This window comes from Eretmochelys imbricata, chromosome 9, assembly GCF_965152235.1.
Source record: "Eretmochelys imbricata isolate rEreImb1 chromosome 9, rEreImb1.hap1, whole genome shotgun sequence".
NCBI classification, from domain to species: Eukaryota; Metazoa; Chordata; order Testudines; family Cheloniidae; genus Eretmochelys; species Eretmochelys imbricata.
In genome coordinates, this window is record NC_135580.1 from 102,419,684 (window position 1) to 102,435,556 (window position 15,873).

General features: G+C 61.7%; 2 protein-coding genes across 2 annotated transcripts in view; both read right to left on the bottom strand.

Moving 5' to 3' along the window:
* Window positions 1–318: 318 nt before the first annotated feature.
* C9HXorf65 (chromosome 9 CXorf65 homolog) lies at window positions 319–4,731 on the bottom strand. The gene is made up of 6 exons (XM_077825574.1): window positions 4,707–4,731; window positions 4,073–4,159; window positions 2,815–2,949; window positions 2,366–2,434; window positions 935–1,173; window positions 319–444 (listed from the first exon to the last, which is right to left on the bottom strand). Exons 1-6 carry the CDS (start codon window positions 4,729–4,731, stop codon window positions 319–321), a joined length of 681 nt encoding a protein of 226 aa, XP_077681700.1.
* Window positions 4,732–5,683: 952 nt separating this feature from the next.
* Window positions 5,684–15,873, bottom strand: part of IL2RG (interleukin 2 receptor subunit gamma) — a 44,076-nt gene continuing 33,886 nt past the window's right edge. Inside the window, exons 3-9 of the mRNA XM_077826157.1 lie at window positions 15,110–15,215; window positions 13,918–14,102; window positions 11,801–11,943; window positions 10,913–11,075; window positions 7,828–7,933; window positions 7,405–7,489; window positions 5,684–6,339 (exon numbers count right to left, since the gene is read on the bottom strand). Of these exons, the coding sequence (XP_077682283.1) occupies window positions 6,124–6,339; window positions 7,405–7,489; window positions 7,828–7,933; window positions 10,913–11,075; window positions 11,801–11,943; window positions 13,918–14,102; window positions 15,110–15,215 (1,004 nt within the window). The 3' untranslated portion in view covers window positions 5,684–6,123. The remainder of the gene's footprint in view (window positions 6,340–7,404; window positions 7,490–7,827; window positions 7,934–10,912; window positions 11,076–11,800; window positions 11,944–13,917; window positions 14,103–15,109; window positions 15,216–15,873) is intronic.

Below are 15,873 nucleotides of genomic sequence, written 5' to 3' on the forward strand. Positions count from 1 at the left end.
TCTCCCTCGGCCGTGGGTGCGCAGCCGGCGGCTCCTCGGACCCAGAGCACAGCGTGGAGCTGCCTGGAGGCCTCCCTGCATGCGCTGGGAGGGTGCAGCTTTTTGCAAGTGACTAGCTCGGCCTCTGCTCAGGGATGCGGTCAGCCGAGCCGGATGGGCCGGCCTGGATTCCCCAGGCAGGACTGTGGCAGGCTGGATTCCCAGGGCCTGGGACAGGTCGGCCGGGCAGGACTGAGCAAGATTTCCCGGGCCTCTCTGAATCTCAGTGAAACCCGGAGCCTCTGCAAGGAAAGTGCCACCAACGCTTTTATTTCAGCCTCAGCGATGTTTCTCCTTCTTGCTGGCCTCTGGTTTGATTTTGGGGGATGCTCCTGCTTTTCGCGGGGCACCCTCCTCGTCGGCAGCTCCAGCTGCCCCTGGACCAGGCCTCCCCATGAGCTTTCCCTGGACAGAGAAGGCAGATGGGGTTATGGGGCGGGAATTTGGAAGCAGTGTTGTCTGCAATGCTGGGGCTGCTGCTAGCTCTCTGATTCCCCCTCCCACTCCCTCCGGGCTGCAGGCCCTGGCTGCTGTGCAAGGTGGAGGACATTCTGCAGCCTGGAGAATGGGAGAGATGCTAGATGGGAGCTGAACCCCTCCTGGAGCATGTGGGTGGAGGGTCTGCAGCAGAAGAGGACGCTGGTCCAACCTCCGTGTGACTGACCTCTCCAGAGCAGCTTCCAGGGTTTATGGGGTGATTGAACTGCCCCTGACTGAGCTGTGGACCCCCTGGGCAGACTTGAGGTGCTGCTATTGGGCTAGGGGCATTCTGGGTGGGAGCCTGGGAGGGGAGAAGGGACTCTAGTGTCCCTGGCTTTCATTCCCTACCCTGACTCTGGGAGTCTCTGAGCTTCTGGACACTTCCTCCTTTCTGGAGCTCCCTGAGCCACCTCACCCCCGCCCCCTCCTTGCACTTCCCCAGAGACAGGAGCAGAGAGGGCCGAGTCCCCTCTGCTGGAACCAGGGCGTGGACAGCCAGCAGAACAGAGGAGGCCGGGGGCATGGCGCTCACTGAGATCTGGGAGGGCACAATGGAAATCAGCGACTCCATGGTCTGGATCTTCTTCCCATCCTGGGCCTTCAGCAGCTTGAGGCGGCTCTTTTCCAGAAACTCGCACTGAGTGCGCAAGGCATCTGCAGAGAGGGGATGGGCGGGGCTCAGAGGAATGGCATCTGCCTGGCTGCAGGGAGACCCAGCCTCTCTGACCAGGTTTGCTCCATGTCATCTCCAAGGTGAGCCCCGCTGGCACTGGCTAGGGGCCGAGCCGTGCTCCCTGCCCACCAGCGGCCCTATGAGCCTCCCCGCATCCCCCTAGCATGGCTCTGTGGGTGGGCTCTGGAAGTGTTCCCACCTCCCAGGCAGGCAGGCAGGCAGGGAGCGGGCATGGCCGTGAGGGAGCCCTGGGAGAGGGGCTGTGAGCCCTGGGCACGTGGCAGGGAGGGTGCAGGCCTGTTGGTGCTGGGTTTCCTTGATGACTCTTTTTACCTTGGCAGCAAATCCAGCTGGCTCGGACCCCCTGGCAGTGGGCTCAGCTAATGCAGCTTGTGGGATGAGTCTGCCAGAACCAGCCCATGGACCCTGCGCCAAGACCTTGGTGTAGAGCCAAGGGCCTGCCCCAGGCCCAGGTCAGCTGTGCTCTGTGTGGCTTGTTCCTGGTTGACTGAACATGAATGAACCTGCCCCATCTGAGCCGGCCTATGGCGGGGAGCGTGGCTGGGGCAGCTCGGCCCAGCGTGTTACCCAGCTGCCTGGCGTTACAGCCCATGATAGCAATGCCAGTGGGACCCAGCATGGCTCAGGGAGCAGCCAAGCAATGGCATGAAGCTGTCGAGGAAAGTAGAGGCTTGAAATCCGGAGACGCTTCCCGGTGGAGACCTGCAGGGGCAACTGCCAAGGCAAAGGGGGAGCTCCAGCCAGGGGCCGTTTATACCGGGACTGGACAAAGCCCTGAGTGGGCGCCAGGGGCCAGGCACAGGGCCCCATCGCTGTGACATCAGTAACTTACCTCGGTAGCTGCCTGCTGTGGGGAGCCCTGCACGCTGCCCAGACCCTTTAGTGACTGCAGCTCCTTCCCTGAGATCTGGGCTTTGAGAGCCCTGTTCCAGCAGCGGCCACTACGTAGTGCATCTGAGGAAGAGGCCCCATCCCCACCAATAATGCCCCAGTGCTGCACCTCCCTCTGTCCCTGCTCTGCACCTCCCAGGCTGCGTCCTGCCACGCCCCACAACTACCGGGGTGGTGTGCAGCCAAGTCCTTTCTGCATCTCCCTTGCCGTGGCCTCTTTGTGCCACCCTGAGCATGGGGCGGGGAGCAGCGGCCACCTACCCAGAAGCTCTGGCTCGGGATCCTTGAGGATGGGGGTGAAGGCGCGATAGGCGTTTTCCTGTTTGGTCCCTGCAAGAAGGAATCCTCAGCGTCACGTCATGGGTGGAGAAAGTGCCATGGAGCTGGTGTTGCCTGCTCCCCTCACTCCTCAGGGCAGCAGCAGAGCCAGGCACTGGGCTGGGCTGGCTGGGCAGGGAGTCCTGGGCCGATGGGGGTGGGGTGAAATCTGCTCAATGCTAGTACCTCTGGCCATGGGCATTGGATTGCTGCTCTGGGCCCTTGGGGGTCGGCCAGATGGCACAAGGAGCCCCCTCAGCAGAGCCTTTGCACAGAGCTTTGCACAGAGATGCTTTTAAAGAGATAATTGTCTCCCCCCGCTGCCCTGGCCAGCTGTGGGGCGAGGGCTTCAGTGGGAAAGGGCTGTGCTGCTGGGGCTGCAGGGAAGGCACCTGGGGCTCCGCGCTCCACCCGGCACACATAATAGGTTCCTCGGGGTGAGAGGAACTTGCTGGCACTGTCGCTGGGAAGCTTGACCAGGAAGAGCAGCTTGAGGGTGCCCAGTTCGTCGCACAGGTCGATGGCTTCTGGAAGACACCGCAAGCCCTGGGAATGAATTGCGCCCCCCGCTCTGCTCCCCCCATCCTGCTCTATGGCACAGCCCACGACGCTGACTCCGGGACCTACCTGCTGCCGAGCTCGCTGAGGCACTTGCCTTTCAGACACAGTCCTGTGAGGCTGGGCAGGGCTAAGCCCTCTGCTAGTCCTGCTCCCGCGCCCACCACGCTGTGGAAATGGGTTACTGGGCTGGGAATCCCGGCTGCCCTGCAGCCCACTGGGGCACTTCACCCGCCGGACTCCCCCTCCGCTGCATGCTGCAGAATGGTCCACGGCCTCCCACTCCCAGCTGTTGTCCAGCCATGCTGCTATCCCCTGCACCACCAGCCTGCCTGCCTCACCTGCAGCCCTGGCCTCACATCTCTGCTGCTCTCGCCCACCCCCTGCAGTCAGTCCTGTCTCCTTTGCCCCGCCAGGCCTGCCCCCACTGAGCAAGCCTCTGCACAGTGCCCATGGCACTTGTAAGCCCCTCATCAAAACCGTCTCCTCGGTGGCTTTGTGCCTCGTGCCCCGGCTATAGCTCTGTGCCACCCAGGCTTGGAGTGCAGCACCCTCCTGCGTGGCCGGTCAGATGTGTGGATGGTGTCACCTTGGGAGGGCATTGCGTGGGCTGCTGGCTGACCCCCTCCCCACCCATAGCCCTCTGGATCCATTAGACTCTCCTGTTGTCGACAGGGTATTACGTTTCCTCTTCCCACAGTGTCTTGAGTGCCTCTGCTACATGGCTTCCCCATGCTCCACCGCATGTGTCCTGCCCAGCATAGCGCCCACCCCCTGGCATCTGACATGACCGTGCTCACCATCACCCATGTGGGCAGCCCCCAGCCACCTGGGTCTGCACAGAGCTCTCCCCAGCGGCTCCTGTGGGGCTCCCTCCTGGGCCACCTACTGCAGGTGGATGCTGCTCCTATGCGCTGCCAATACCCAGCGCCAGTTCATGCCCTCTTGTCCTGTCCTCCCCAGCATGTGCCATGGGCCCAGAGCCATGCGCTCAGGCTCGCTAGATCGGGTCTGTGGACCTGTACTTGCTGCCAGCCCGCTCTCGGTTTCTGGCGGGATCCCAGTGCAAGCCTGGCAGGTTGGGGTGCTCACCTGTTCTCTGGAGCCCCACCTTACTCCTCAGGTAGTGCAGCAGGAGGAGGACAGAGCAGCCGGTATTAGCCAGAAACTGCTGGTTATCTGGAAGGGACAAGGCAGTGCCTGACCAAGGGCTGGGCACACAGCTGGGCCTGGGGCGGCCTTGGGGCTCTGCACTGGGGGAAATGATGCTGCAGGTGGGAGCTATCTGCAGGCTGCCGCCCCCGCCTCGCTAGGCCTCCGCACGTGCTGGGGTGAGAGGATGGCTCCCAGGGCCCAGCAGTGCTGGACTCACCAGCCAAACCCCCTGTGGCCTCAGACTGAGCATGGGGAATGCCTAGCGCCCACAGGGTGTCCATGCCGGCCCACCCAGCAGCTCTGTATCTGCCCTCTGGGTGAGCTGGCACCTGGCAGCTGTCCCACAGTGCCCTGCTGTGCCCCTGCAGACCAGGCTTGCAAGGCTGGGGTGGATGCTTAGGGGCTATGGAAACTCAAGAGAGAACCCCAGGGGAGAACTTGGGCCCACCCCCCTGCAGAGCTAACTGGAGTCTTTCCCCCCTCACCTTATCTCGCCCCAACCCACCCTCCCAGTGAAGGCTGCCGCACATACAGTACCTTCTCCCAGGCAGCGCCCAGCCCGGGGCCTCACCTGCGTGTTTGACACAGATGAACATTGCAGTGCCTAGGTGAAGCTGCATGATGCCAGAGGTGGGCTGCAGGGCACGATCCCCTCACATGACTTGCAGCAGGGCTATTGTGAAGTCAGACACAGGGAGAAAGGCCGGGCTGCCCGGGTCAGGGGGGGAGGCAGCTTGATGGCCTGGGCTGGGGATGCTGGCAGATGGGCCTCTGGCAAGAGGAGACGAGGGCTTTGAGCACAGCCATGGGCCATCACCTTGGCAGTGTGGTGTATTGAGGACGGGGTTAGAATCGCAAGCTAGCACTCTGAGAGCACGTGCAGGGTGTTCCTGGGCCTGTTGGCAGCCTGGGGCTCTGCAGGGAAGCCCGCACTCTGTGTGTCAGTTTTCAGCGAGCCAGGTGGATGGAGTTGAGCCTCTGCCTACAGAGCCGCCTGCTTTGTCTCTCTCTCTTTTCAGGAGCTGCTGTGGGAGTGTTCTGCGAGCTGCCCCATAGTCAGGTATCTTTGCACGCTTCCAAGAAGAGTGTGTGTATGGTTTTATCTCACTTGGCTGTGTGGGCTGTGACCAGAACAGGACGCTCTTTGGTTCCTGGCAGCCCAGGGTAGGCAGTGGCGTGTGGGCCTTGGCTGCTCACCATGGCATACGTGGTGGGGTGACGTTCCCAATGGGCCACTGGCAAAGCAGTGAGCAGAGGAGCCAGGCTCTGTGTGCAGCCCAGGAGGAGAGAGGGCCACAGGTCAGATGCAGGGGAACAGGCCCAGCCAGAAGGACGCACAATGGATTCCAGCAGGCAAGGGAATGAGTGCGGAGCCCCCACTCAGGGCAAGTGACTCCTGGGACTCCCGTGTCCCAGCTCCGCAAGGAGCCTCACGGGGAGCGGGGGGCACTGGGTCAGAGCCAGGGGACGTGGGAGAGGCTGCGGAGCAGCTGCGTCAGGGGCAGGGAGGGATTTGCAGGCACAGAATGCCCAGAGGAACAAACACTCTTGGGTGAGACTGTTTTTATTTGTAAATCTGCTGCACAGTCACCAGCCAGAGAGCTCCTCCGCCAGGGCCCTGATCAGCCCAGGCAGAATGTGGGGAGCCGTGGGGGCAGCACGGCCCAGAGGACAAATGTTCAGGGCACAGCAGCCACACGGCCAGGTGCCTTATGCTGGGGAGCCGCATGGCGGCTGGCAGGGATGCAAAGTGCATGCCGGGGGGGCACTGAAAGAATGATGAGGGGAGAGTCGTGTGTGTGGAAAGAGGTGTACGCTTGCAGACGGGGGCTGGGGGGAGTGCTTGAGGCGCTGGGCAAGGGGTGCTGGGGTGGATGGGGTGGGGTGCTGGGGTGGATGGGGGAGGCATTGGGGCGGGGCAAGGAGGGTGGGGGTGCAGTGTGAGGAGAGGCGCTAGAAGCAGACAATCCCAACTCCTGCTGGTAATGTCACACTCCCACGTAGCTGTTCTTGAAGAGGCTCAGCCCAGGGCTGCTGCTGGAGGCTGGGGCTGAGGAGCGCCCTGGGGGGGCCCTCAGCTTGTCATGGCCCTCCCAGAGGGGCGTGCTGCCCGCCTTGGGGGGCAGCTCGCTGACATAGCAGAAGCTCTCACTGTAGTTAGGTTTAAAGCTCTCCACGATGTCCTTGGAGACTCCGGCCCATTCCTCCAAGAGAGCGAAATGCAGGTTAAAGGAGGCTCCCTGTAGCAGTCACTCCCCTGCTGCCCACTCCTGGGCTGCCCCATGGCCCAGCCGAGGGGCCCCTCTCCCCTGGCTAGGGCAGAGCGGGCGGCTGCTGGCGCTGAGGGTCACACTGTGCCTGTCCAGCGGGGGTGAGGCAGCACCTAACGCTCCTGCTGGAGGCACCTGCAGGGAGCCAGGACCAGGTTGGCGGGCTGATGGGTGCAGCACCTTAGCGCTTGCCTAGACTGCAAAAAACCCTGCAACGGTGAGTCTGAGGCCAGGTCGACTGGCCTGGGCGCGTGGGGCTCCAACTAGGGGCTAAGCCCAGCAGTGTAGCCGTTCCTGCTTGGCCTGGAGCCTGGGCTTCGAGCCCCCACTCACTGGGTTACGGAGCCCGAGCAGGAGCAGCTATACGGCTAGTGTTAGCTCCACAGCAGGAGCCCCGCGAGCTGTCAGGTGGCCCGGCCTCTGAGACTTGCAGTCGTGGTTCTTCCTCTGCAGTGTAGGTGGACCCTGAGTCTCTGGGCCAAATTCAGGCCTGAGGTTGGGGCAGCTTTGGCTGCGCATATGCCCAGGCTGACTCCCCCGGGCCAGCTGGATGGCCAGGACCCGGGCACAGGGACTGTCAGTGTGTCACGTTCTTATACGTGCTCTAGGTTAACACTGCGGGCAGCAGCGCGGGGCAGACGCAGGTGCGCTCCCCCAGGGGAGCTGAACCATCGCTAGAGGGAAACAGCCAGTCTGTCTGTGTCTGTCCCAGCTCGCCAGGGAGCAGGTGCCCCGTCTGTAGGTGCCTGGCTGAGCCCTATCTGTCTGTCCATCCCAAGGAGCAGGTCCCCGGCCCAGCCCGGCATATCAGCCCCTCCCAGCCCAGCCCGGTCATTGGCCCCTCCGTCCCCGGCCCCGTCCGGCGACCCCTCTATCCCCAGCCCGGCCCAGCAGCCCATCCATCCCCGGCCCGGCCCCTCTGTCCCCGTCCTGGCCCATCGGCCCCTCCGTCCCCAGCCCGGCCCGTCGGCCCCTCCATCCCCAGCTGAGCACTCTTACCGGGAAGTTGCCCTGGTGGGTGTTGAAGAGCTCTTCGAAGTTCTTGCTGGGGTTGGGGATTCTGGGCATGAGAATGACCCAGACTCTGCAGAATGGGAAAGGACTTGTTTAGTGAGGAAGGGCAGCTCCTGGAGCCTGGCTGTAGACACATGGGCCCTGGGGCCCTCCTCAGCCAGGCACCGGTTGGTGTCCTCTGACTCAGCCCTCCTGCCCTGTTCCCCGGGTGGGTCCTCCTGGCCCAACCCTGCTCCCACCCTCTCTCCCGGCCACAGAGCTGACCCAGCGTTGGGACTCACCCAGGTCTGGGTCACCGCTCTGCTCTGAGCCCCAGCAGCCTGCACCATGCGCTAGCAGCAGGCTTGGCTTCTCTCCATACCTGTGCACAGGGGTTGGGGGCTACTGGGGAAGCAGCGGGACACTCACCTTTCCATTCGAATCAGCAAAATGACAAGGACTAGGAAGAGCATCAAAGAGGCAATGGGGAGAACCACGTGAATCCAGAACCATGGTGCCTGCTCCTCGGCCGTGCCTGCAGAGGAGATGCACAGCAGGTGTTGCCGACACACCACCAGTGTGGTCCGACTGTAGGGGGGGCAGGTGCCAAGAGGCCATGGGGCTGTTCCTGGCTGGGAGCAGGCAGGAACCCCACACAGCTGGGAATGTGGGCAGAAATGAGCACTTGTCTCAACCTCAGGCTGTGTCTGAATCTTACTGATTCTTTCTGTGTAACTTCTCCGGGAGATAGCCGTCCTATCCACCCCCCGCCACACCTCCCAGCCAGGCCCCCATGGCCTCATGCCCTGATCCCTGCAACTTCCCTCCCTCTGTCGTCCTGCCTCGCTCAGATCCATTCAGAATGCAGCTGCAGAGCGTTTTCCTACCCTGTTGCTTTGGCCACGTCACCCCCTTCTCTACATCTCGCCTCGGGCTCCCCCTTCTCTAGCGCGGCAAATCACTGCCTGTCTCCTTTCAAGTCCCTCTCCGCCTGCCTGTTGTCTAGGGTTGCCAGGCGTCCGGTTTTCAACTGGAACACCTGGTCAAAAAGGGCTCCTGGTGGCTCTGATCGGCACGTGCCCTTAAAAGCCCAGTTGGCGGCACAGCAGGGGCCCAGGGCTAAGGCAGGCTTCCTACCTGCCCTGGCTCCATGTGGCTCCTGGAAGCAGCCCCTAGGTCCCTGCAGCCCCTAGGCACAGGGAGGCTCCCCACACTGCCCCTCCCGCAAGTGGCTGCTCCGCAGCTCCCAGTGGCTGGGAACCACAATCAGTGGGAGCTGCGGGGGCGGCGCCTGTGGGTGTGAGGGCAGGGCGCGGAGCCTCCCTGGCCTTCCATGTACTTAGGGGCCGCAGGGACCTGGCAGCCGCTTCCTGGGAGCCACAGTAAGTGTCACCGGGACCCCGAACCCTCTCCTGCACCCCGTAACACCCCAACCCCTGCCCCAGCCCCCTTCACCCCAACCCCTTCATCCCTGGCCTCACCCCAGAGCCCGCACCCCCAGCTGGAGCCCTCACCCCCCCGCACCCCAACCTCCTGCCCCAACCCGGAGCCTCCTCCTGCACCCCAATTCCCTCATTTCTGGCCCACCCAGAGCCATCACGCCCCATCTCCTGCAGGGATGGCAGGTTTGTATAATTTTTGGTGGTGCCCAATGGCTCCAAGTCCCACCCCCCCCAACACACCTGCTAAGGCTCTGGCAGGGAGTTTGGATGTGGGTGGGGTGCAGGCTCCAGGAGGGAGTTTGGGTGCGGGCTCTGGGCTGGGGCAGGGGGTTGGGGGTGCAGGAGGAGATGTGGGGGGCAGGCTCCAGGAGGGAGTTTGGGAACAGGAGGGGGCTCTGGGCTGGGGCAGGTGGTTGGGGTGCAGGAGGGGGTGTGTGGGGCAGGCTCCGGGAGGGAGTTTGAGTATGGGAAGGGGCTCTGGGCTGGGGCAGGGGGTTGGGGTGCAGGAGGGCGTGTGGGGGGCAGGCTCCAGGAGGGAGTTTGGGTGCTGGGTGCAGGCTCTGGGCTGGGGCAGGGGGTTGGGGTGCAGGAGGAGATGTGGGGGGCAGGCTCCAGGAGGGAGGCTGGGTGCAGGCTCTGGGCTGGGGCAGGTGGTTGGGGTACAGGAGGGGGTGTGTGGGGCAGGCTCCGGGAGGGAGTTTGAGTATGGGAAGGGGCTCTGGGCTGGGGCAGGGGGTTGGGGTGCAGAAGGGGGTGTGGGGGCAGGCTCCGGGAGGGAGTTTGGGAACAGGAGGGGGCTCTGGGCTGGGGCAGGTGGTTGGGGTGCAGGAGGGGGTGTGTGGGGCAGGCTCCGGGAGGGAGTTTGCGTATGGGAAGGGGCTCTGGGCTGGGGCAGGGGGTTGGGGTGCAGGAGGGGGGGCGGCACTTACCTCAGGTGGCTCCTGAGAGCGACCTGCACATCCCTCTGGCAGCGGCTTCTAGCCTGAGAGGCCTGGGGGGGGGGGGTCTCCGCGCACCGCTGCTCACAGGCACTGCCCCTGCAGCTCCCATTGGCTGCAGTTCCTGGCCAATGGGAGCTGTGGAGTCGGCGTTCAGGGCAGGGGCAGCGCACGGAGACACTCCCCCCTCCCCGGGGCCCCAGGGACATGCCAGCCTCTTCCGGGAGCAGTGTGGAGCGAGGGCGGGAAGGAAGCCTCCTTAGCCCCACTGCACTGCCGGTGGTGATGGTGGCCGGGGGCCCCTGGGCCCTTGTCATTCTCCCGGGGTTGGCAGGCAGGGGTGGGACAGAGGTGGGGCCTGGGGGAGGGAAGGGGGGGCCATGGGGAAGGGGTGTTAGGTTTTTTGTGCGATTAGAAAGTTGGCAACCCTACTCTCCTCTCATGTGCTATCAAGCCACCGATGCTGGTGCCACCGGCTTGTGAGGCCAGCCTCCATTGTCCACTTGTCACATTTACAACCAAGCCCTTTGGCGCTTCCCCCCGGCAGCCCCTCTTGCTTGGCAGGGCCTCCCCAGAAACAGCTGCAAAGCTCCAGCCTTATCCCCTTACAGATCCCTTTCCCGGGATGCCTACAGATACCTCGGCAAGGTTGGCTGGCGGCCTGCCGTGCTGCCCAAGGCTGTCTCGGCGCTTGGCTCTGCTTGAAACGCTGCCGCTGCCCTGCTGTCTACGCAGACGGAGGGGTTCTCCTGTCGGCACTAGCAGGGCTGTCCCTAGGGGGGTGCGGGTCCGGGACAAATCAGCCTCCCACTCCCCTCCCCACTAGTCTCCTTGCTGTCCGCCCGGCGCGCATCCCACCCCCGTCTGCCCGCCTCCTCACCCCCTTCCTGCCTGTCCGCCTGCTGCTCGCCTCCCCGTTCACCTCCTCACCCCGCTCGCCCTCCCGCCTCACCTCCCCACCTGAATATTGGGACAGCTGTGGGCCCATGGAGTCGGTGCTTATGCACTATGCAATTACAAATAATAATAATAATCATTAACATCTTCTCTCTTGTTGGGTCAAGGATGTCCCTTAGCAACAACCCAGGGCCAGGGACCAGCTGGGAAACCCTGGCCGCGAGGGGTGTCACCTACCCTGGTCTGTTGCATTGTTGCCCCAGAACACTGGGACACTCCACTCGCTCCAGAGCTGGGTGGTGCCGCAGTACTGATTGATCTTGCTTTTCACGTAGAAGGTGTAATACTTCTCGTAGTCCACGCTAGGGAAGGAGAAGATCTTGCCACTGACCAAGTGCTCCTGGGGCAGAGACAGAAGGTCCCGTGCACGTGAGACAGCGTGGGCAGCTCGGCACACAAGGAGATGCTCTGAGTGCCTGCTGTGAAATGTGGCCTGGCTTCCTCAAGGCTGGGCTCGCCACACGTGAGTGGAGAATGGAGCTCAGCCCTGCTACAGTCTCCCTCCCCTTTCCATGTCCACAAACTACAGGCTCAGCCCCTGTCCCCTGCTTGGCACGGGCTCATGCCCATTCCCCGGTGCGCCTGGCTTCAGCCAGCTATAGGCACAGCAAGGGCACAAGGAACCTCGTTCTGCCTATAAGTCCCAGCACCCGGAGCCTTGCAGGGACTGCGCTGCTCCCCAGGTCATGTGTGGCATAGGGGGCTCTCAGCTGGCCCTCGGGCAGCGCTGTGCTTCCAGGTGGCTGAGGGGCTCCCAGAGAGAACGTGTTAGTGGTGGGTAGGAGGAGAATGGGCTGGGGCCTGCAGCCTGAGATGGGGCATTTGGGTCACGTGAAGGGTGCTTTAAAGCCAGAAGAATCCTGAGGTGCAGTGAAGCAGCAGCACCTTAGCCCCAGGCTGGCATGGCCCTTAGCACATGGGGGATTGGGAAGGGCAGGGGACCAGTGAATGTGAGCCCTGGGGTAAAGGTCACAGCGGATGACAGGCTGTGGCCCTTGGGGCCCCCCTCTGAGCTGCCCCTGCCTTGGGTGGCCACAGGAGGGCCAGGCTGCTGGTTGCCATTACCGTCCAGCTGGTGTCCTGGTTGCTTTTGTATTTGACAGCATATTCCAAGCAGAGGGGCTTGAGGTACATGGAGTCCCAGGTCAGCTGCAGCTGGTTATTGCTTATGTTCTGGATGGTCAGGTTCACAGGTGGAGCGGGTTTCACTGCAACAGACAGACAGTACTCTGGCTCGGGGGGCGTCCCAGCATGCTGGATGTGGAGCGGGGCTAGGTGCTGCTGCAGTGCCGGCCAGTCCCGCTCCATTCCTGCTGCCCCAGCCCCAGAGTCCCAGATCCCGGGAAGGGGATGGAGGGGGCAGTTGGGATGCCCCATGCCCTGGACAGGGAGCCACTTCACTTGTATGGTTGTAGTCAACAGGTGCTCTTCACCCCCGCCAGGGCAGATGAGGCCTAGGCGCACTGAGGTGAATTCCTCTCAAGATGGGGCCTGCGCAGGGAGACACCGGCCTGGGAGCGAGGAGGCTGAGAACTGCCCCCGGGCCATGTCCCTGCCCCCCGGTTCCCCCGCCCAGAGCAGGTGGAGGGTCTCACAACTGACCGCACAGCTTTTACCATGGCCAGGCTGCCACCGCCAGAGCCGGGTTGGGGAGAGCCACGTGGGCAGCTGTGGGGAGCCTGGGTCCCTCCACCTGCCCTGAGCGGGGGGCATAGGAGGCGGACAGGGGCTGCTCTTGGCCCACCCCAGGGGTGGGGCCTCAGGGGGAGGGGCGGGGGGCCCCCACTTTTGGGAGAGCTCCGGTGCCCTTGGTTCACCCCACACCAGCCCTGCAGGGCTACACGAGCTCAGAAGGAGCTAATTAACATGGGAGGCTGCACCTTGGGGAAGGGAGACTGAGGCTTGGCTGCCGAGTACTGATTGACGGTGGATCCCATCTGGCAGAGTGAGCGGGGGCTGGTATAAAGCTCGGACATGAGAGCCAAAGGGGCTGTAGCCACTCTCTGGACCTAGTGAGGAGAGGAGGAAACCTGGTGTGGGGAGCAGAAGCCTGGGAACCTGACCCTGAGGGACAGGGTTACCCCGAGGGCTGGTGGAGAAGGAAGCCTGTGGAGGGCAGAGTGGGACGAGGCCCAGGGATATGGCAGCACGGGTAGAGATGATGCAGACCGTGGCTACTGATTGTAGGGTCCCCTACTAACTACTTAGTGGCACAATCTTGAACTGGGAAGACTGCCTGGAATGGCACCCAGACAGCTGGCCCAGTGTGCCTTCGTTACCCTGGGAGGGCAAACTGTAGTGACCTGGCTGGAGGGCCAAGCCACGAAGAGGAAGCACTGCGACTCCAGAGAGCAAGAGGGGCTGTGGTGTGAGTGACCAAAGGAAGGGGGCATCAGATAGGGCAGAGCTAATCTCTGGGTGCAGCCACAAGGGGGCACCCCAGCAGAGAGTAGAAGACCCATTACAAGCCCTCACTGGTGCTTTTCCAGGGAACATTTAGAAGTGCCAGGTGATGGGATTCAGAGGGGCTCGATTGGAAAACTGCTGTCTCTAACTAGTCTATTTCCCAAAGTTCCAGCTGATGCTGGCCCTTTCAGGGCACCAGGACATTTCAGTGAGTGGTGCTGACACTCAACAACAGCCCACTTTCCGTACCCTAATTCAACATCTTTGTAAAGTCCTCAGGCATCAGAACGGGGAGGGGGCTGGCCAGTTCCTGTGTCTCTCACCCCACCTGGGTCTCTGGCACCCTGGGTTGAGAGGGGGGCGTGTGAAACCTCAGGGCATTGGCAGCTTTGTGGGGAAGTTGGGCAAGGGAGTGGAACCCAAGTTTATAATGTGAACCCTTCTCCTTTGCTGAGAAACAGCTGCTGCTACGTAATCATCAAATATGACTTGACCCAGGAGATGCCATTGGGACTGAGGGACAACAGTGCCTCCTAATGAAGCAAGAATTTCTGGAATAATGCAAACCTGTTATTTCTCTCCTCCCTGTCATCCCACTGGCCCCCAAGGAGTGTGTGGCCGATAGTGACAGCCTCCCTTCACCTATTCCTGATGTACCGTGGCTGCTGGGCTGGGACCATAGAGTGGGGGAGGAAGTGTCCTGTATGGAGCTTCTGCACCAGCATGGACCATGGGTGTCAGCTCGCTGGTGCAGTCGGAGCTGTGCTCTTCCATACCTAGGTCCTGCAGCTTCATGCCTTTGGTGGGGATGATGAGGCTCCTGCCCCCATGGCTGGCGTTGACGTGGATGTAGAAGGGGCGGAACTGGATAATCTCACTGTGGTTGAACCAGCAGCCCGTGTTGATGCCCTCCTCCTGGAGGTAGTGCTTGCATTCCTCAACTGGCATGTGATTTTCACTCCTAAGGCACAGAGCGGGTTACGGGGAGAGCTCAGAAATCAAGGACAGCAGAAAACTGCAAAGCTGGGGCCCTTGGATGCTGCCCTCAGCTCTGCTTTTTGAATGATCTCTGCTGTGCACTCCAGCCCCCAGCCCTTGTGCTGGGTGCAATGCACCTCTTCTCTCAGGATTTCCGTGTGCCTGGGGAGGGCTCTGAATGCACCTTCTGCTCTGGGCTTGGTTCTGGGGCTGAGGAGCAGGTTTGGCGCTGTTAGACAGGCGCTGGTGTGATTCTGTGTCACCCAATGGGGAATTCACTGGCTCTATTTAGACTGGAGGCTAGGCTGAGGTGCAGACCCCAGCCTTTCCAGGTACTTGGGGCTCCAAGGGTGGTGTCACAGAAGACATAAAGTGCCCATGAGAGAAGCCTGTTCCCCATTGGATGCCGTTAGCAGCATGGCCCTGCGTGTCAGGCAGGGAGGGCTCAGTCCTGGGATGGCATGAAACAAGCACTCTCCAGGGTTCCCGAAGCTGCCAGGCTGGCCTCTTAGGGGTTCTGCTGCGGCAGTGCCCTAGCTCCCTGAGCCTCAGAGTCTGGCTCTTAGGGACCCTCCCTGGTGGGATCAGGGACTCTGCGGGAAGTGCCAAGAGCAGGAGAGCTCTGCTCTTCACTCCCCTCAGCCCGCGGGCACCGCCCGCAGCGTGCCCTCTTGCCTACAGGCCCCGTCTCAGCCACTCCCTCTTGTGCTTTAGTGCCATAGGACTGCCTGGCAGAGCCACTCTCCCCCCTCCAGCCTCGCTGGTGGCAGGAGTGGGAAACTTTCCCACTGCTTCCAGCTCTGCATTAAGGCTGGGCACAAAGACTGCCCCATAATGCAGAACAAGGCACTTGAGCACTGCTGGGGAACCCATCGCACTTCCTGGAGGATGGTTACTGGCCTTGCACTTGTCTGCTTGGGTCATGCTAACGTGGAACACAACCCACAGGACGAGGTAAGAGTAGCCCAGCCCCAGAGAAGAGTCACCTACCTTGGAGGAATGTACCAGTAATAGAGCGAGTAATTGGCTGTCAGTGTCGCTTTGCTGCCCCACATACAGGTCAGGTACTGATCGTTGAAGACTATGCACTCCACGCCTACCAGGGGAAGCACATTTTGTGATTGAGTGACCTGCTCAATTCAGCTGCAGAATCAGGACTAACCCCAGGAGCCCTGACTCCCAATCCCTGCTCTGCCCACTAGCCCACACTTTAAAAGAAGTGTATCGCAAAGCCAGCGCTGTGTGAGGGGAGCATGCGAATGGCTGACCCACCAGGGAGGATTCCTGAGGCGCGGTGGGGGTTTCAGACTGCAGCATGTACATACATTCTGTGGTCTAGGCATGTGGGGAGCATGTGCTACAGAGGAGGCTCAAGTCCCTGCCTTTATAACTCACAGAAGAGGATTTATGTTAATTTTTCAGCTAAATTGGCTCACTGTTTTGGGGTTATGTGTGCATCCAGAATGCCCTCTCTCCCATACATTGTGCTTGGATAATGCCAATGACTGAAGATAGAAATGCCAAACTTGTCTGGGTTTGTAGGTGTTGGTGCATTTGTAGGAATAAGTTAAATTGGAAGAACATTGTGTAAGGAGTTTTTAAATGATGAGCAGTTATCGTGAGCCAGTTCACACCTGTACTTAGCATTTTGCTATCTGGGATCAGTCTAAGATGCTGGAACGGTGCAGAAGATTGGGGTCCCCTGCTCAGTTTGGGCTTTCTTGATTTCCCATCTGAGGCCCGCATATCAGAGC

Coding starts and splice junctions, on each gene's coding strand:
- C9HXorf65 (XM_077825574.1), bottom strand. CDS start 4,731: ATGTTCATCTGTGTCAAACACGCAG. Junction 2,950..4,072: donor GGTGGGGCTCCAGAGAACAG/GTGAGCACCCCA, acceptor GGTGTCTTCCAG/AAGCCATCGACCTGTGCGAC. Junction 445..934: donor AGTGCAAGGAGGGGGCGGGG/GTGAGGTGGCTC, acceptor TTCTCTGTCCAG/GGAAAGCTCATGGGGAGGCC.